Source organism: Suillus discolor (genome assembly GCF_016758755.1).
Source record: "Suillus discolor strain FC423 chromosome Unknown F5147scaffold_38, whole genome shotgun sequence".
Classification (NCBI taxonomy): Eukaryota; Fungi; Basidiomycota; class Agaricomycetes; order Boletales; family Suillaceae; genus Suillus; species Suillus discolor.
The window spans coordinates 14,610-36,250 of NW_024541285.1; the positions used below are offsets into that span (position 1 = coordinate 14,610).

The window sequence follows — 21,641 nt, forward strand, 5'->3', positions numbered from 1 at the left end:
GTATCTGCCGACTGACACTAAAGTGCCAGAGCCGACATGAGCACCAGTTCTCATATTCTGTATATAAAACATTGTCTTACCTGTCTCCCGACTCACTTAAGAGTCACTGCGCTCCACCACCCATGCGCACGCTTCGCTCACACTCAGCGTGCGCCATCGTACTTGTCGCTCAGTAGTGCTTCATAGCGCTTTCGCTCATCGCGCTTCACTCATCGTCGTGCGCCTCACCAGGCTTATCCGACAGCCCGGTTCAGTGTTTCCCTCCACTATTATATATAGAGGAACCTTCTCAGTAGCAATCCCCTTGGGCTGACATTAGATTCGTGCACAGAGGACCATCTGAGTATATTCATACTACCCATTTCATAACATTCTACATTCCTCACCTACACCGACCTATGCTTCATATCTGAAGCCAAACCTTAAATCAGCACCCATCCCCTTATGGTAATCACCTGTCTCCAGTCTTCGGTTATCTGTGTTTCTGTTTTGCTTATTGATCCTTGTATGAGTTTCATCTCCAAGTTCATTTCTCTATGATCTGTCTCACTTACTAATACATCTCCACATGCTCGTACATAGCCTTACCCCTCTGCTTACTTATCCACTCGGACTATCTCCAGTATCAAAACCCCTGTAGATACTCCTGTATTTCCTCAGTCTGATTATCATATTAGTCCTTGCACTAGATCTCACACTAAGTCCTCATACTAGTTCTAGTTCTCTAACTTAGTCAATATTCATCTCAGGCCTAGGGAAGAATTCCCTAGGCCGGAGCTCTGCTCCTCTGATCCTAAACACCTCTGAGTTTCTAATTCTAATAATAAGATTAATATCTGTCACTTGCAATGTTTTTCCTCAGCTGAACAGATAAATTGAATACAAACCGCAATACAGCACTTTCAAAAAGCAAGAGGAGAGTAACATGATGATGAAAGGTCTCAAATACAGTGCACTTCAACCTCATACATAAGTGAATAATGGCTGGATGGCAACTTGACTAAGACTAATGAAGGTTAGTGTCTGAGAGACTGTCTATGATTCAATATTCAAGATATCTTCTAATAGACAAAATGCAGCATTCAATGGGTTCCAAACCGTCAAGGTGCATTTTCATAAAATAAAATAAATGTTATCATTGGCAGGTTTCAAACCTGCGCAGTCTGAAGAGAAGCAGATTTTGACTCTGATGATCACTTTCAATTTTATTTTTAGCAGGTTTTGAACCCACAGAAACAGATTTACATTCTGTTGTATCAACTGCTCGGCTAAGACCAGTTGGATGCACTGCCAATGAATTCATTCATAAGTGAATCCCAAGTGGTTGCCAGAGTTAAAATGTATTTCTCTTAAACTAAGCAGGTCTGTAATCTGTATAATAATGTGTATTGAAAGAACTGACAAAATGCAAATAAATGTGCCTTGAGGATTCACTTTTGAATGAGTTCATTGGAAGTGCATCCAACTGGTCTTAGCTGAGCAGTTGATATGACAGAATCTAAATCTGTCTGTGCGGGTTAAAAACCTGCTAAAGATGAAATTGCAAGTGATCACCAGACTCAAAATCTGTTTCTCCTGAACCATGACAGGTTTGAAACCTGTCAATGATAAATTCTTTTTTTCTATAAAAATATGCCTTGATAATATTTCTTTATGGAGTTTGAAATCTGTTGAATGGTGCATTTTTGCTATTAGAAGCATATCTGCTCATGGACAGCATCTCAGACATTGATCTTGATAAGGAAATGTCAATGTGTGATTTCATAGAACAAAAATGTTGTTAGTGGCAGGTTTCAAACCTGCACACTTCAAGAGAAACAGATTTTGAATCTGGCGACAACTTGACCAAGATCAATGAAGATCAATGTCTGAGACACTGTCTATGAGCAAATATTCAAGACATGTTCTTATATGAACAAATGTGATGTCGCGCAAGTTTCAAACTTGTTGGGCTCCAATGGAAACAGAGTTCAATTCTGTGATCACAGCCACTTGACCAAACACAACTGTGATTAGCTTGCAAGCAAACCGACCATGAGCAAATTTTAAGGTGTGTTTTCATAAAAAATAAATTATACCACTAGCAGGTTTCAAACCTGCACAGGTCCAAGAGAAACAGATTTTGATTCTGGTGATCACTTGGTAAATTGATCTTCAGCAGGTTTTGAACCCACAGAGACAGATTTAGATTCTGTTGTATTTAACCACTTGTCTAAGACCAGTTAGATGCACTTCCAATACATACATTCAGAAATGATTCTTTTTTATCCTGCTCAAACCTGCCTCTGATTAGCTGACAAGCTGACTGACCATAAGCATATGTCAAGGTGTGCTTTCATAGAATAAAAATAAAAATCAAAGACAGGTTTCAAACCTGCACTGTTCAAGAGAAACAGATTTTGACTCTGGTAATCACTTGACAATTTGATCTTTAGTAGGTTTTGAACCCACACAGACAGATTTAGATTCTGTTGTATCAACTGCTTGGCTAAAACCAGTTAGATTTACTTCCAATGAGCCCAATGATTCAGAAGTGAGTCCTTGAGGTACATTTATCTGCATTTTGTCAGTTTTTTCAATAGCATGATCACTGTTGATTCTTTTATACTGCTCTTATTGCAAAAAATGCAGACTCCTGCTGGGGCTTTTAACTTCAAGACCTGTTTATCTAACAATTGCCCTGAAAAAGTGCTGACAGCAGACCACCACGGTGGGTCCATAAGTGAAAACTGACAATGGAAGAATCACACAGTGTGTTTTTGACACAGAGTTCAATATATGACCAGAGTCTTGATGCAAACTCGGAAGGATGAGTATAAGAACAATATAATTCTTTGCAAAGGTCTTAACTTGGTTGAAGAAGAAGAAGAAGAAGAGCAGATTACACATCAAACTTTCAAGTTTGATCCTAATAACCCGGGGAATGAGGAAAAATACAAATCTATCTATTAAGGCTGAAATTCTTTATTGTGCTTATTCAACAAGTGGTTGCCAGAGTCAAAATATATTTCTCTTGAACTAAGCAGGTGTGTAATTTGTATAATGATGTGTCTTTCGCATTGACTCGTGATTCATCACGTTCCACCATTTTGGATTTCATAGAATAAAAATATTGTTGTTGGCAGGTTTCAAACCTGCACAGCTGAAGAGAAATAGATTTTAAATCTGTCGCACTCTGATAGAAACAGATTTTGATTCTGTTATGACAGCCACTTAGCTAAATACAACTGTGATCAGCTTGCAAGCAAACTGACCATGAGCAAATTTCAAGGTGTGTTTTCATAGAAAATGAATTTTATCACTGGCAGATTTCAAACCTGCACAGTCGGAGAGAAACAGATTTTAACTCTGGTGATCACTTGGCAAATTCATCCTTAGCAGGTTTTGAACCTGCACAGACAGATTTAGATTCTGTTGTATCAACTGCCTGGCTAAGACCAGTTGGATTGTCGAAATGGGAATGAGACCAAGAAAATTTGGAATGGACCAATGGTAAGAATACAATGTGCAGGAAGCATGAGTCAAGAAAGGGAAGCCACATGTGTGGCATGAGTCATAACAAGATGTGTTTTTTTATAAAAACAAAATGACATCACTGTTGGTGGTTTCAAACATATTAAAAGAACTGACAAAATACAGATAAATGTGCCTCGAGGATTCGCTTCTGAATGTATTTATTGGGAGTGCATCTACCTGGTCTTAGCCAAGCAGTTAATGCAACAGAATCCAAATCTGTCTGTGCAGGTTCAAAACCTGCTGAAGATGAATTTGCCAAGTGATCACCAGAGTCAAAATCTGTTTCTCTTGGACTGTGCAGGTGTTTGAAACCTGCCAGTGATACAATTCATTTTCTATGAAAGCACATCTTAAAATTTGCTCATAGTCAGTTTGCTTGCAAGCTGATCATGGTTGTGTTTAGCCAAGTGGCTGTGATCACAGAATCAAAATCTGTTTCCATTGGAGTGCAACAAGTTTGAAACTTGTGGGATGTCACATTTTTCCTGTAAGAACATATCTTAAATGTTTGCTCGTAGACGGTATCTCAGACATTGATCTTGGTCAAGTTGTCGCCAGATTCAAAATCTGTTTCTCTTGAAGTGTGCAGGTTTGAAACCTGCCACTAACAACATTTTTGTTCTATGAAATCACACATTGACATTTCCTTATCAAGATCAATGTCTGAGATGCTGTCCATGAGCAGATATGCTTCTAATAGCAAAAATGCACCATTCAACAGATTTCAAACTCCATGAGAAAATGTCAAGACATATTTTTATAGAAAAAAAGAATTTATCATTGACAGGTTTCAAACCTGTTATGGTTCAAGAGAAACATGATTTTGAGTCTGGTGATCACTTGCAATTTCATCTTTAGCAGGTTTTGAACCCATGCAGACAGATTTAGATTCTGTTCTATTAACTGCTTGGCTAAGACTAGTTGAATGTACTTCCAATGAACTCGTTCAAAAGTGAATTCTCATGGCATATTTATTTGCATTTTGTCAGTTCTTTCAATACACATCATTATACAGATTACAGACCTGCTTAGTTTAAGAGAAATATATTTTGACTCTGACAACCACTTGAATAAGTACAATAAAGAATCTCAGCCTTGATAAATTTGTATTTTTTCTTCTTCCCCGGGTCATTAGCATCAAACTTGAAGGTTTGATGTGTAACCTGCTCTTCTTTTTCTTCGACCAAGTCAAGACCTTTAGAAAGAATTGGATTGTTCTTTTACTTATCCCTCCAAGTTTGCATCAAGACTTTGGTTGTGAATCAAAATAGTGTTGTTAGGTTTTTTAATCAAAGTCTGAGAAACTGTCCATGAGCAAATATTCAATTGAGCATGTTGCAGCATGAAAAAGAAATGCATCATTTGACTGTTTGCAAATCTGTAGGCTTTGATTGAAACATATTTTGAATCTATGGTGGCAATGATATGGAAAAGAGTATTTATGATGGGTTTTGGAGAAAACTATCCATGAGAAAATATCAGAGTGTAATTGCATAGAATAAAAATATAATCATTGGCAGGTTTCAAATCTGCAAAGTCCGAGAAACACAGATCTTAACTCTGGTGACAACTTGACTAAGACTAATGAAGATTGATGTCTGAGATACTGTCTATGAGAAAATGTTCAAGACATGTTCTCATAGAAAAAATGTGACATTCAATGGGTTTCAAATCTGTTGCATTCCAATAGAAACAGATTTTGATTCTGTTATGACAACCACTCGGCCAAATACAACTTTGATCAGCTTGCAAGCAAACTGACCATCAGCATATTTCAAGGTGTGATTTCATATAAAAAAATGTCACAACTGGCAGGTTTGAAACCTGCATGGTCCAAGAGAAACAGATTTTGACTCTGGTGATCACTTGACAATGACATCTTTAGCAGGTTTTGAACCCACGCAGACATATTTAGATTCTGTTGTATTAACTGCTCGGCTAAGACCAGTTAGATGCACTCCTAATGGACCCATTCATAAGTGAATCCTCAAGGCATATTTATCTGCATTATGTCAGTTCTTTTAATAATACGGTCACCGCAATTGATTTTTTTAATTCTACTCTTATCACAAAAGACATCCGACTTCTTCTGGGCCTCTACTTCAAGGCCTATTTATCCAGCAATTGCTCCAAAAATGTACTGATGGCAGACCACCATGGTGGGCTGATGATGTAATGTTAGAACTGACAAAATGCAGATAAATATACCTTGAGGATTCGCTTCTGAATGAATTCATTGGCAGTGCATCCAACTGGTCTTAGCTGAGCAGTCAATAAAACAGAATCTAAATCTATTTGTGTGGGTTCAAAACCTGCTAAAGATAATATTGCAAGTGATCATCAGAGTCAAAATCTGTTTCACTTGGACTGCGCAGGTTTGAAACCTGCCAACAATAACATTTTTATTTTATGAAAATGCGCCTTGACAGTTTGAAAGCCATTGAATGCTGCATTTTTTGATTTTTCTTGCAAGAAAGTCATAATGCCACCCAGAAAATTGACACCTTCTGATTCATTTTAAGATTCATGTGGGAAATGTGAAGGTGTGATTTCATAGAATAAAAATAAAAATGCTGTCATTGGTAGGTTTCAAACCTGCACAGTTCAAGAGAAACAGATTTCGACTCTGGTGACAACTCAACTAAGACCAATGAAGATCAATATTTGAGATGCTGTCTATGAGCAGATATTCAAGACATGTTCATGTTCTAATACAAAAAATGCATTACTCAACAGATTTTGAATCTATTGCAGCAATGACACAGCTAACATCAGTTGAGACAAGTTTTTGAGAAAATCATTCATGAGATGATTGTCAAGATGTGTTTTCATAGAAAATATATTTTATCATTGGCAGGTTTCAAACCCACACATTCCAAGAGAAACAGATTTGAATCCCACAAAGTCCAAGAAAAACAGATTTTGACTCTGATGATAACTTGACCAAGACCAAGACCAATAAAGATTGAGTATCTGAGATACCATCTATCAGCAAGTATTCAAGGAATGTTCTAATAGAAAAAATGCAACATTCAACAGGTTTCAAACCTGTTACATTCCAATGAAAACAGATTTTGATTCTGTTATGACAACCGCTTGGCTAAACACAACTTTGATGAGCGTTTAAGCAAATCGACCATGAGCATGTGTCAAGGTGCATTTTCATAGAAAATGAATCTTATCATTGGCAGGTTTTAAACCCACACAGTCCAGGACAAACAGATTTTGACTCTGATAATCACTTGGCAATTTGATCTTTAGTAGGTTTTGAACCCACACATACAGATTTAGATTCTGTTGTATCAACTGCTTGGCTAAGACCAGTGAGATTCACTTCCAATGAATCTCATTCAGAAGTGAATTATCAAGGCACATTTTATCTGTATTTTGTCAGTTCTTTCAATAGCATGATCACTGTTGATTCTTTTATTCTGCTTTTTCCCTCTAAAAAATCACCAGAGGCAAATGCAAGTATCTTTGACGCAAAGTTCAATATATGACCAAAGTCTTGATGCAAACTTGGGATGATAAGTACAAGAGCAATTTTATTCTCTCCAAAGGTCTTGACTTGGTTGAAGAAGAAGAAGAGTAGATTACACATCAAACTTTCAAGTTTGATCCTAATGACCTGGGGAATGAGGAAGAATACACATCTGTCAAGACTGAGATTCAAAAGAGCCATCCAGTCATTATTCACTTATGTATAAGGTTGAAGTGCACTGTATTTGAGACCTTTCATCATCATGTTACTCTCCTCTTGCTTTTTGAAAGTGCTGTATTGCAGTCTGTATTTAATTCATCTGTTCAGCTGAGGGAAAACATTGCGAGTGACAGGGAACGGTAGACTTGCCTTGCAGATTCACTTCTGAATGTTTTCTTTAAAGATGGATCTAACTGGTGCTAGTCAAACAGTTGCTACAACAGAATCCAAATCTGTTTCAAATCTGTGTGTGTGGGTTCAAAACCTGCTAAAGATGAAATTGCTAGTGATTATCAGAGTCAAAATTTGTTTCTCTTAGAATGTGCAGGTTTGAAACCTGCCAATGATAAACTTCATTTTTTATAAAACCGCACCTTGACACAAGCTCATCAGAGTTGTGTTTTAGGCAAGTCGTTGTTCTGACAGAATCAAAATCTGTTTCTATTGGAGTGCAACAGGTTTCAAACCTGTTGAGTGTCACATTTTTTCCATAAGAGCAGGCCTTGAATATTTGCTCATAGACAGTGTCTCAGACATAGATCTTCATTAGCCTTAGTCAAGTCAAGTTATCATCAGAGTAAAAATCTGTTTCTCTTGTACTTTGCAGGTTTCAAACCTGCCAATGGTAATATTTTTATTCTATGCAATTACACCCTGACATTTCCTGATGTAAGTACAAGAATATGAAAGCTCAGCATCCAGTGAATTCACGCACTTAGGTTTGAAACCCATTGAATGTCACATTTTTCCTATCAGAACATGCCTTGAATATTTGCTCACAAAAGTATGTAAGTCGCTTCTGAATGAGTTCATTGGGAGTGCATATAACTGGTCTTAGCCAAGCAGTTGATACAACAGAATCTAAATCTGTCTATGTGGGTTCAAAACCTGCTAAAAATGAAATTGCCAAGTGATTATCAGAGTCAAAATCTGTTTCTCTTGGACTGTGTAGGTTTGAAACCTGTCCATGATAAAATTTCATTTTTTTATGAAAACCTACTTTGACATATGCTCATTATCAGTTTGCTTGCATGCTGATCAAAGTTGTGTTTGGCCAAGCAGTTGTCATAAACAGAATCACAATCTGTTTCTATTGGAATGCACCAGGTTTGAAACCTATTGAATGTCACATTTTTTCTATGAGAACATGTCTTAGACATTTACTCATAGATAGCATCTCAGACATTGATCTTCATTGGTCTTAGTCAATTTTTCACCAGAGTCACAACATCTTTTCTCCAAGATAGTCTTCGTCATGTTATTGCCACAATAGATTCAAAATCTGATTATTCTAACTGATCAGGTTTGAAACCTATATGATTACTGTTTTTTTCATTAAAATATACCTTGAATAAACATTTGCCTACGGATGGTTGTCTCAAAAACTCATCATAACCTGTCTTAGCCAAGTGGTTGTTACAACAGAATTAAAGTCTGTTTCTCTTGGGCTTAGACTCTGCATGCATGCTTAAAATATGCTAAGTGATAACCCCCAAACTAGGAACAAAACATGATTCACACAACTCCCACCCATTATCAATACACCCTAAGCAAACCTAAGGTGAACCAGGAAGCAAAGCAAGTATGTGATAATATGTAATATAAGGGTCCATTCCATATGCATATGGAATGTGTGTGCATAGCACCAGAGATATTGTCAGAAACACAGAAATAGAATAGAAATATGCACTGAAGCGATACACAGCATCTGACATGCAGGTGGTAAAGAGCAAGTACACAAAGCTGCCGATGCCCTCACTCACAGAACTTGGCAATTTTTGTCACACCTTCCAAAAGGTTGCTGATTCCCTGATTGAAACAGATCATATAGGGAAGGCCAAAAGGAACCACATGTGGCTAGCAGGTTTTCCTAGCGATATCCAAGTGCTCCTATGTACATGCCTAATGATCAAATTTCCTGACCATCACCTGCATGACTCTTACCCATTTGCAGATGTAGATGCAGCCACCAAGTTCCTGATTCCAGGAATGGATGTGGCAACTCCAGAAACTGACACATCTCTCAGAATTTGTTCCAGGTGTATGCTTCATGCATGAGCACACTAAAAAGCTTGAGCTAGATCCCACCAATTGGCTATAACTCAAACATCTTAAGCTAATACACTGGCTCATTAGGGTTCACAAACTTGCATTTGCTTGGGGTGCCCCAGAGCAGGGGGCCCATTCAGTCAGTTTTTTCCATTTTACACTGACACCTGAAGTTGAGATTCTTCTGAGTGAGACGGGCCATCTGAATGGGCCCAGATCCAACTGTGGGCTAAAAAACACGGGTAGGCCCATGATGTTTGTGATGCCTCAGCATTGACAGCTGGGCCCATGGGTGATAACTGACAATAGAATGATCACATGGTTGAGCCAAAGGGGGGTGTTAGAAATTGATGTCTGGGCCCAGTGTAATGAGGTGAAATATTTTGGATGGGCTGAAAGGTGATGGTCTCACATTTCACAGCCAGGCCCGAGGGTCTGATGGCGGAAATCCACTACCAAAAATGATGAACCAAACTGGATGTGGATGAAATAGTTCAGATGTCATCAATAAATCATTCTTGGTCCGGTACAACGACCTCTGGAAAAGTTGCATTTCCATATTTTCTAGGATTCATCCACTGCCAGATGGTATGACCGAGATGTTGAGACCTTGTACCAACTGAAAATAATGATCTAAACTGAAAGTATGTTAAATAGTTTGGATGACATCCATAAATCATCCTTGGTCTGATAGAATGACCTCCAGAAAGAGTTCCTTTCAATATGTGCCAATATTCATCTACCACCCAATTGTATGACCGAAATGTGAAACCTTGTACTGAGGGTGATGATCCAAACCGGAAGTGTGTTGAATAGTTCAGATAATATCAATGAATCATCCTGGATCTGGTACAATGACCTCTGGAAAAAGCTACCTTTCAATATGTGCCAATATTCATCTACCTCCCAATTATATACCTGAAAATGTGAAACCTTGTACTGAGGGTGATGATCCAAACTGGAAGTATGTTGAATAGTTCGGATAATATCAATGAATCATCCTGGGTCCAGTAGAATGACCTAATGTGGACCCTTGTACTGAGTGTGATGACCTAAGCTGGAAGTGTGTTGAATAATCACATTAGATAACATCAATTTATCATACAGGTCCAGTGGAATGACTTCTGACAAAGCTACCTTTCAGTATGTGCCAAAATTCATCTACCATCCTACAACGATCCTTAACTATGTACATTTGATGTGTAATGCTAGATATGTGAATCAACCTGTTTGTGATCAAAGTTGCAGTCTTAGTGAACTATTGTCTTGGCTTAGTAGTTTAATTGTGCCATAACGTTGTTGTTTGCAATTCTTACACTATTCAGGTGGCATATACTTAGTACCTCTATCCTCAATATCAGCTGGATAGTTTAGTGGTAACTTGGTCCCTGTTGTGATACAGTGCGGGATTTTGGCCAGGAGACTGCTCTACTGTTCAACTCTCTACAATGCTATCATTAATTATCCATGTTGTAATGATGTCCAATACTACCTGTTCAACTCTCTTTGTTGTTGTTGCTGTGCTGGTGTCTCCTTACATTTTTTCTTATCATATAAGCTATAGAAACATGCATTCCGAAGGTCATTCTACCAGATCCGGGATGATTCCAAACTATTGAACACACATCCAGTTTGGATCATCACTCTTGGTACAAGATTTCACATTTCAGTCATACAATCAGGTGGTAGATGAATATTGGCACATATTGAAAGGAAAATTTGTCTGGAGGTGATTCTACTGGACCCAGGATGATTCATTGGTGTTATCCAAACTATTCAATGCACTTTCAGTTTGTATCATCACTCTTGGTACAAGGTTTCACATTTTGGTCATACAATCGGACAGTAGATAATATTGGCACATATTGAAAAAAAAAACTTCTTCTGGGGGTCATTTCACTGGACCTGGGATGATTCATTGATATTATCCGAACTATTCAACACACTTTCAGTTCAGATCATCACTCTTGGTACAAGGTTTGATGTTTGGGTCATACAATCAGGCAGTAAATGAATACCAGCACATATTGAGAGTAAACTTTTTCCAGAGGTCATTCTACTGGGCCCAGGATAATTCATTGATATTATCCGAACTATTCAACACACTTTCAGCTCGGATCATCACTCTTGGTACAAGGTTTGATGTTTTGATCATACAATGGGATGGTAGATGAATATCAGCACATATTCAAAGGAAACTTTTTCTGGAGGTCATTGTACCAGACCAAGCATGATTTATTGATGACATCTGAACTATTTCATCCACATCCAGTTTGGTTCATCATTTTCAGTAGTGGATTTCAACCATCAGACCCTCAGGCCCAGCTGTGAAATGTAAGACCATCAACCTGGGCCCACCCATGTTTTTCAGCCTACAGTTGGATCTGGGCCCGTTTGGATGGCCCATCTCACTTAGATGAATCTCAACTTCGGGTGTCCATGTAACACGGAAAGTATTTACTGAATTATGTGGAGCAGGGCTACCTCAATGAAACATATTTCCCACCCTATGAGATCCTGACAGTGCCACACACTTCATAGTCACAGCGCAACATCGCAATACCACCTGCAATCACCAGCCAGGTCATTTGCATTATCAAGGAAAAGAATTTGTCAGGCATATATGAGCTGCTAACAGCCACCTATCGCTCATGCTGGTTTTGTGTCATCAAGAAGGATAGCCATTCATTGTGCTTAGTCCATGACCTACAGCCACTCAATGAAGTCACAATTTGTGACACATCAGTTCTGTCTTTCCCTGACTTCCTAGCTGAAATGTTTGCTAGATATCCAGTTTATGCTATGTTGAATTTGTATGCCAGTTATGACCAGCATGTGCTTCACATAGACTTGTATGACATGACTACCTTCAGGACACCCCTAGGGCTGCATCATTTGACCACACTTCTGCAAGGACATGCTAATGCTATACAGGTTTACCAAGGCAATATCTTGTTTATACTGCAAGACAAAATGCCCAAGCTCATATTGCCATTCATAGACAATGTGCCAATAAAGTCGGTAAAGATTCAATACCAAAATGTAGATGGCTCTTATAAGACCATATCTGGCATTCCAGGCATCTGCCATTATATGGGAACACTGCATTGACATCCACCGCATCCTGCAGTGCCTAGAAAACATAGGTGCAATAGTATCCACAACCAAGTTTGTACTAGCTGCACCATCAGCGACTATTGTCAGCCACAAGTGCACTTTCAAAGGGTGCATGCCTGATGAATATAAGGTACAAAAGATCTGTGATTGGCCAGAGCCAAAAAATCAGTCACACATGCAGTGTCTTGCGCATTTTCATCTGTAACTTCTTGTGCATTGCGCACCTGCTGATCAATTTGACCAAAAAAGATGTACCATCTGAGTTTGGCAAAGAGCAGTGTCAAGCGATGCAAATTCTCAAGGACTCCATCATAGATTCACCCATGCTTCAGTGGATAGACTATGAAAGTGGCCATAAATTCATCCTAGTGGTAGACACATCATGCATTGCAATCAGGTATATCCTGCTGCAAGTAGGCAAAAATGGCAAGTGCTACCCCAACAGGTTTGGATCAATTGTACTGAATGAAGAGGAGAGCCACTATTCACAAGCAAAGCTCAAACTTTATGGCTTATATTGTGCATTGCACACCCCATGCACCCGGCACCTTGGTGCTAGCGTGCAACTTGAAGATTGAATATGAGTTAAGCAAGAAGACAAAGCTGCAATACTTGGGACCTATGATTATAGTGCACCACATGAAAGGAGGCTCATATCTGCTGGCTGAGTTGGATAGCACTATGACTCCCTTTCCACCTGCTTTCAGGGGATATTCTCCTTGGATGATAAGTTACTAATAAACCCATCACGATGATCTGATTATTCCACTCGCCTCTGTAGTGTTTCCCTATCACAGATCTCTTATCATCATAGAGCCACTAGTATCCAAACTTCCTTGCTGAGTTCGCTCCGTGTGGAGCATATTGAACTCAGCTTGCGAACCTTGACATGTTCATTTGCGTAGCATGGCATCGGCGCATCACAGTCCCAAAGGCTAGTTTACACCAACCCTACAGGGTGCTACAACTAAATCAAGGGACCTGTCTCATGATACATTAACTCAACTTGTGCAGCAGTGGAGAGAGCCTTCCCTAGTGTTATCTTCAAGTTGTTTTAGTTGGGCATTAGCGATGGCTATGCACCAGTCCCTGGGTGTATAATGCATTAAGTCTGCTAATTACAGCACATAAGTCTTGCATTAACCTTGCTCATTAGCAGTTATTATGATGCATAATAATGTGCTAACAAGCAGACCTGTAGTGCCTTACTGCCTAAGCCTGCTTTGTCAAACAAATCTAGATAGCATCGCAAATGGATCTCGAGCTCGCTCAAGGTACACCTTAAACTTGAACTTCTGTACCTTACATTGCCACGAAGTGCACATTATGTGACACTGCTGCACTCATTGTTGATGATGATGAGCTCACCGATACTATCTCACTTGTTATTTGTACTATTTATGCAGCAATCTAATGCAGTGGTTTGATACTCAAATAGTACATTATCAGGCAGCTGCACAAGGAGTGGAGTAGAGTGTTATATTGATCAAATGAAGCTACAAAAAAACGAGAGTGACATGTAGATAGTGGGAGGAGTAGTGGTAGAAAGTAGTGGTAGGTAGCGAGAGGGTGCTGAAGGTAGTGAGAGGATACTAGAGGTGAGAGCATTGAGGGCACAGCAGAAGTAGCGGGAGGATGCAGGAGGTAGCGGGAGGGCACTGAACTTGATAATGGGAGGGTGCTGAATTTGATAGCGGGAGGGCTCCAAAGGTAGCGAGGGTGCCAAAGGAAGCAAGAGTGTGCTGGGATTGTGGAGAAATACAGTATGGTGCAATGAATAAAGTAGGTGGGTGTGTGGGTGTGTCTAGGTGTGATGGATGTGAATTGGGGTTAGCGAATGAGACAAAAAGGGTAGAAAGACTCACCACCTCTAGGTCAACCTCACCTACTCCCTACATAGTGGATGTGGACCTAACTGGGCATTGGGAGGGTCCTGGAAGGCTGGGGTAGGCAGTGTGGTGGCCACTATGGTAGTGAGTCGAGGTAGCAGGGACCAACAAGATGTCAAAGCCAGACACCAGCACTAAAACATGTAATTTGCAGTGAATATATGATGATAAGTAGACCACGCACCTTAACAGACATTTCAAACGAATACTTGCCTGAATTCCTTGACTTGAACGAGCAGATGTTAGGAAGCTTGCGGGGGTTGGAGATTTACTCAATGCTCGTAGCAGTACAAGACATATAGCAATGCAAAAACAATCGGACTGATCATTCAGAGCGAGTTTTCAATAAGCCAAAAGGCTGTTTAGTAGTCCCAATATATTCAGATTGAATGAAGACACCAGAGGTTTGCTAAAGGTAGCTGGTTCGAACAAGATGATTTGATGTTATAACGATGAACATGATTAATACTTGTAAACAAACCCCAAAGCTTCAAAGCTTCAAGCTTCAGGTTCAAGTCTCATCTGAGCACGCGCACCTAGCATTTCAATGACCATAATATTGAAAATGATATCTGCATCTGGAGCCGATTCAGAGGTATGAAATACTCAAGTTGGATTTAAAAAGAACATAAGAGTGATACAGATGCAGCAGAGACATGCATCATAATTCAATAGCGACTGGAATACATCTACTAGAGTGCTATGATATATTATAAACTAGTTCGAACACAGTGAAATCGGACAGCCCTGAACTTCAAGTGAGGCTGGGAGGCACAAGAGGCACAATCAGTGGATGAGAGGTGTGTGGCAGGGTGGCAGGAGGTGTAGCACAGCAGAGAAGGGTGAATAATAGGTGCAGGAGGGTGAACAGGAGGTGCAGGAGGGTGGCCCAGGTAGGAGGTGTCATGAGGTGCAAAAGAGTGAATAAGAGGTGTGGGAGGGTGAATGGGACATGCAGGAAGGTGGCAGGAGGTGTAGAAAGGCAGGACAACCGGAAGTGCAGGACTTGGAAGCTGCTAGCAGACGATGCGGGAAAGTAGAACAACTTGAAGGTACCAGAAGTTAGCAACAGCTGAGGGCAGCAAGCAATGAGTGGCCCAAAAGTGCTGGAGCTGGCTGCAGTAGTATCAGATTAGTATGATGATGGGGAAGCGGCGGCATGTGTCAGAAATCAAAGATTCAAAGAACCACTGGCCTGCAGGTACGCATCATCAATGTATGATGTGCGGAAGAATCAAAGAAGCGCTAATACTGCAGCTGACAAAGGAATCGTTTGATGCATGAGATTCCACATATCATCAGTAAATTCACACATTTCTTGGCAGACCTTTTTTCAAAAATTAAAACTTATTTTTAACTTATTGACACTTATTCACCTTTATTCACTTGGCTGTTTGTTTTCACAAGTCAAAAAAGGAAGTGTATGACACACAAGTGCTGAAAAGTAGCATAAGATCAAAAAAGTCAGTTCAAGTATTCAAAACAGAAATAAGTACAGCAAGTAAATAAGTAGTTCAACTTGGTATGTAACCTGCGGCAGGTAGTAACTCATGACCTATGTATTCATGTACTAGACATATGGGTGTAGGTACAATGCATATCAGTAGTAGCAACACAATAACGAGATTGACAGACTCATGAACTGTGAACTGCAGGAAACGACTTGGATCAGCGTGGCTCGAGCTCGAAGGGGGATTGACAGACTCACAAACTGCAAACGGCAGGAAACGACTTGGATCAGCATGGGTCTTGCTTGAATGAGGATCGACACACTCACTTCCTGCGAACAGTGGCAACGACTTGGATCAGCGTGGCTCGAACTCAAACAAGGAGGGTGCTGGAGGGCGCAGTTGGGCATGGTTGGATTGGGAGGATGTGAGAGATGTGCTGGGGTGTGTGTGGAAGGCTGCAGTTAGCAAAAATTGAAAGAACAATTGATAGACGCACGTACAGTACCCAAACCCAAACTATACAAACTGATTCCTTCAATCTGTGTGAAGCTAAAGTCAGTATGACAAAGACGGGTGCATGCAGTTTCAGGACTTGTCAAAAACGAGCACTGTGAACCATCATGCGTCACATGTCATATTTGAACCACGTCAGTTTTTCACATGAAGTTCACTCTCAACGTTAACGTTCAACCTTGTCTGACTCTCAATCTAACTTCCACACATCATCTCACATACCTCCATACCTCAGTGTCTGAAACTTCACTCTCATGGTCTCGCACCCTTTCACACACCTCTCAGTAATTTTTTTATTTGTTTTTTTTTTCTATTTTACTAAAAATGTCTGTTTGTCTCAGTGTCTGAAACTTCGCCCGTCCTTTCGCATAGCCTCCAAGTAAGTTTTTATTTATTTGTTGTATTTTCTTTTACTAATATAATGTCTGCTTGCCCTCAGCATCTGAAACTTCGCCCGTCCTTTCATGTACCTCCAAGTAAGTTTTTTTTTCATTTTTTTAAATTTCCCTTTACTAATAATGTCTGCTTGCCTCAGTGTCCAAACTTTGCCTGTCCTTTCGCATACCTCCAAGTAAGTTTTTTTCATTTGTTTTACTTCCTTTTACTAATAGCGTCTGCTTCATTGCAGTCTGCCACTTGCCTCATGTGCCGTCTGCCTTGTATGCCACCTTTCATTCCTCACATCCCGCCTTTCACCCTCTTCAAAATTTGCTGCTGCTGGCTCCCCATTCTTTGAGTTTGTTTCTGCATCTAGTTGTCGCCGCCGCCACAAGTAGTTGTATTGTTTTCCCCACTAGTACTTAGTAGTCCTATCATGTAATTATCCTTGAATGCAATATTTTGTCATTTTTGTCGAAACAAGTGTGAAATAAGTAGCCCCAACTTGCACTACTTGCAATGTGGGCTATTTTACAAATAAGTGCCAAAAAAGCCAACAAAAAGCTTGAAAAAAGTCGAAGTCAAGAGGAGGCATCTACTTTTTCGACTTAAATTGCCTTGCGGCAAGTTGATGGCAAGTTAGTGTCACTGTTCTTATGAATGACTTTTCCGCTCCTTTTTTGGAATTACCTGGCGGCAAGTTGCAAAAAAGGAAGTTCAAGCAATGTGTGAATTTACTGATGCCATAGAACACAAAAGTAATGCACTGTCAACTTATCATCCTTGTTGCATTAAAAATGACTGCTAGATAACATTTTTTAATGCATCAGAATGACATTATAGCCTGGGCTATGATGTGGGGAGTACTGACATCTGTTTCATAACCACAATTCAGATGATGGCTATTGCCTGTGATAGAGTATCCAACATATGTGACACTATATCTACTATCTAGTGTTGTTGGCAAAACTCGGCAGTTTTGCGAACCAGTCCAACACAAGCCGCGTGATAGTGTAATCTCTCTGTTAAGCACTCTGAAAAATTTGTGCAAACCTTCGACACTATCTTCAAGTTCTTTGGGTTGGGCATCAGTGATAGCCATGATGCGGAGAGTGCTGACGTCTCTTCCATAACGATTCAGATGATGGCTAATTTCCCGAGAGAGTTATCCAACATGACACTATATGTCTAATGGTCTGACACCATCTATGCGACGGTATAATCTCTCAGTTGAGACAAGTGGGCATTCATGCAAATCTTTGTGCAAACCTTTGTGCAAACCTTCGACACCACATTGCAATATAAGCCGCAGCACTCGTCAACATGCTCATGTGTACACTCATGAAGAAGTTAACATTGTTGTCGAGACTGCATATCTTTCGCATGGGCACGCCCTGCTCTCGACTGAGCCTCGTGATGCAGATCACCTTCTTGTTGGTCTCGTCTGACGACATCATTGCTGTTGAATTTTGCACCTCTCGAAGAAGCCTGAAAAAGTTCAGGACATTAATGAAGTCAAAGTGCTGGAAGGAAATGCTTTTGATTTTGCATATAGTCTACATATAGCCTGTGGTTTTACCCCCTCCACTATATACATCACTCAGCCTTGGGTGATGTATATGTCGTCCCGCTTGAATCCATGTATATGGTTTCAGTAGCCCATGTGCATGGCTAGGATAGCGCTGAAGCCTAAAATGAAGGTGACCATGCGGAAGATATCACCATCAATCACGCAAAGGTAGCTGAAGTTAGGATGCCGGCGGTAAACAGGAGTCGTCAGTATCAGTCTTGCATGAAGAAATGGAATCAATTTTACGCCGAGGTCTCCATCAGTGAATTCAAGAGTCCTCGATATTGTAACCATGAGAATTATATAGATACATAATTTTGCTCCTGCCAAATATGACAATTTATACATCAATAAATTTGACGTCTTGGTATGTAGGTATGTATGCCTACAAATTTAGGTTACTATGAGGCATTCATGACAATGGTGTGATACATTAACATAACGGCCAGCAAGGTATTATGGTGTAACTGTTACAGGGATCTGTAACACCTGCTAGAGCCCCAGCTCTCCCTACACCTGCCCCCGCTCTGCTAGACTCCCCGCGCGGCGGTGCGCCGCCTGCGCCTAGAAAGACAGCGGTCTGGACCGCCATGACCCCGCCTCAAGGCGCTATGACCCCGCCTGATGCTATGACCCCGTCCCTGGCCTAGACGGCCTTGTACCTGTTCCATGGAGGCTGTACGCCTCATGGACACCCTAGATCAGCGCATGTATACAGCATGTCGCTTCATGAAGATCCGGAGCGCCCTTGGCGCCTCATGTATGAAGACCCGGAGCGCTTGGCGCTTCCTGGACCTATGCGCAGCTGCACTTGGCGCTGCATGTATGATCAGAGGTTAAGCCTCATGTACTTTATCTAACCTCATGTCTGGTTATCTTAGATATACGATATACTATAGATTACAGACTGAGCTTGAACACTTAGATACACTATGTATAAGTACATACATTGTTGTAGATTATACTTCACTTTAATCTACTAGGTTCTACCAAGAACTTGCTCATCTTAGCTCTAACAAAGCTTCCTTGTGTGAGACCGCACTTCAGAGTCGCTCCCATACGCCTCTGCACGTATCCGCTAGCCCTGCATCTCGACGAGCGCCGTCTTACCGAGATCGCCGGAGGAATCCTTGACGTTCCGTCAAGGCCAGACCACGCTCAGCTTCAGTAGAGTCACTCGACTCGTCGCTGAGAAGACCTATCCTAGTTCCCACTACGCCGACCAACAGTCGACGTAACAGTAACCGTGTCCATATGGTCAAAATTTTCCATATTTCTCATTTAATGTTTGAATTACAAGGCTATTTATGGGTTTATCACAGAAAGTGGGATTAGCATCACAAGTAAAACATATATTACTATGGGCGCTTGTGAATATGTGGTGATATTGCATCATCACGGCTAGCAAGCACATGTAGTGCAGTTGTGTCCCAGCTGTTAAACATTCTCATTTCTCACTCTTACGCGTCAAATTGAAATGCTATGTAAGCCTATTTCATGGACAGTGGCTTTCGCATCAGTAATCAAATATATGTTAATATGGAAGCATGCGACAAGATTGTGACTTCGCGACTTCACAGCTATTAGGGATTGATAGTGTATTCGTGTCAGTATTTTTCTTATTTTTCATTGTTGAGATTCTTTCGGGGCTATTCAAGGCCTTATATATGAATACGATGCCGAGCCAAACAGTTTCCAATATTAATATTTATCATGCTATGTACTTTGGAACCGCAGTTGAAATGGTCCTGTACAAAAGCATTCGTGGCACTACAAAATCAGGTGCTGAAGCGTTCAGACAGACGATAATCAATTCTTGCAGGTATGACTACTGATAATACTAAACATTACAGAGGGTGAATAATGATAACATATCTAAACAAACATGCAGAGGTTGATGTGATGAACATATGCCAGGCATTTTCCTAAAGGCTGCGGTAAACATCAGTCAGAAGTCCGAAAGAAAGAATACATAATGTACATATTTCTTTTGCTAGCATAGCACTGAACATCATCACCTGCTTGTGGTGAGGTGTTGCACGGAAAATTTCTTGGACATCTCGACACATGTCTATGAATTGAGATGCGAATGCGTGGCTTGCTGGCACAATAAAGTTCACAGCTGAGAGCAGCACCGAGTGTGGAGAGCCGGTTGCTGGGGTGGTGGGTATACTGGTGGAAAGCATGGTACTGCAGACGAAATGCCAAAATTGGTGAGAACAATGGAAATAAGGGGAGAAACACACCCAACATACCTCTGGGGCACTGTACCAGCGAGGCACACAACCAGGTCCGCCTTTCTCCATTCCAAGCTATGGACCTTGTAGCATTGCCTGTCCAGGCATGCGATGGTAAAACATATGCAGGATTCCCTGCAAATTCATTGAGCACAATAGTTTGTTAGTGTAGCATACATAATTAGAAAAACCAAACTCACCTCATTGATGGGAAGAATGAACACTTTGTATGGACCCAAGTCCTCCCCCTGGTTTGAGTCAGCGAGCGCTTGACAGGAAAGCAGGAACTCACCACTTTCAAGTTGGACAGAATCTTGAGTCATGTGATACAAACAAACAACCTCGTCATTATTAAAAGTGAATGAGTCTGCATGAATATGAATCACACGATAAGGTACTTAGCGGGACTCGAACCAGTAAAGAGCGCTCTTGCGAGTGTACTATACAGCCGTTAGTAGTATAGAGCCCCTGGAGCCACTGACTTGTTCGAGTATTGCATATACTCTTCCGGCATTTGCCGGATACCATTATAAATAGATTGTTGTCCAAATCAGGACATTCTCTTGGATGATAACTCAACGACTTGTGTTCACTATCGATTCAATTTTGTATCTACAAATCTATACAATACCAGCATGAATAACGATAACTACGCCAATGCGAATGGAGAGCTTGAAAATCTACATTACGAGGTACGTTAATCATTCTCTGATATCAGCTACTCGCTGATCATCAGTAGATACCTCAGCGTCTTCTTCGACACACTCCAAGGCCCCGGGAGGTGGTGTTCATGTTGACAAGAACCCAGCTGGTAAGTGATGCAATCATTCATTAGTTACAACGCTGAAGTTTTGAAAGGCAATCATGTACATTACCTGGGCTGTCGTGCGACACCATGTGCATCAACGCGTCCATCAACTGGAGTTGCCATTCCCTCCCTACCCCCCGCATCCAGTCTGGTCAGACGAGGTACGGGTGATGATGATACTGTGGGTAGCGAGAGAGCGCCGCATGTTCGAAATGGAGATGGCTGAACTTGAGTATATACTGGGACTTGGAGGTGCTGCGTGTTAGTGCCTATTAAGTAAATACTTTCAAAACTAAAAAAATTACAAATCGACTGACGAGTTTCAGAACGTACATACGAAGAGGATCGGAAAGATTCAGGAGGTGGAGAGTGGGATTGAGTGACTGCATACACCGGATAGATGTATGATATAT

The 21,641-nt window shown here is 40.7% G+C and overlaps 2 protein-coding genes and 1 pseudogene across 3 annotated transcripts; all 3 read left to right on the forward strand.

The window, feature by feature from the left end:
- Positions 1–3,696: 3,696 nt before the first annotated feature.
- Positions 3,697–3,765, forward strand: F5147DRAFT_t90 (annotated as a pseudogene). The gene has a single exon. The product of its transcript is annotated as a tRNA-OTHER (tRNA).
- Positions 3,766–15,430: 11,665 nt separating this feature from the next.
- Positions 15,431–17,039, forward strand: F5147DRAFT_654116 (uncharacterized protein; the record flags this gene model as incomplete). The annotated part of the gene is made up of 9 exons (XM_041433847.1): positions 15,431–15,472; positions 15,679–15,734; positions 16,062–16,163; positions 16,225–16,276; positions 16,306–16,369; positions 16,577–16,614; positions 16,675–16,711; positions 16,771–16,806; positions 16,864–17,039. The coding sequence occupies 9 exons, from the start codon at positions 15,431–15,433 to the stop codon at positions 17,037–17,039; spliced, it is 603 nt and encodes a 200-aa protein (XP_041291192.1).
- Positions 17,040–21,055: 4,016 nt separating this feature from the next.
- On the forward strand, positions 21,056–21,494 carry F5147DRAFT_775202 (uncharacterized protein; the record flags this gene model as incomplete). Its single annotated transcript, XM_041441681.1, has 3 exons — positions 21,056–21,112; positions 21,160–21,231; positions 21,279–21,494. The coding sequence occupies 3 exons, from the start codon at positions 21,056–21,058 to the stop codon at positions 21,492–21,494; spliced, it is 345 nt and encodes a 114-aa protein (XP_041291193.1).
- Between the last annotated feature and the right edge of the window lie 147 nt (positions 21,495–21,641).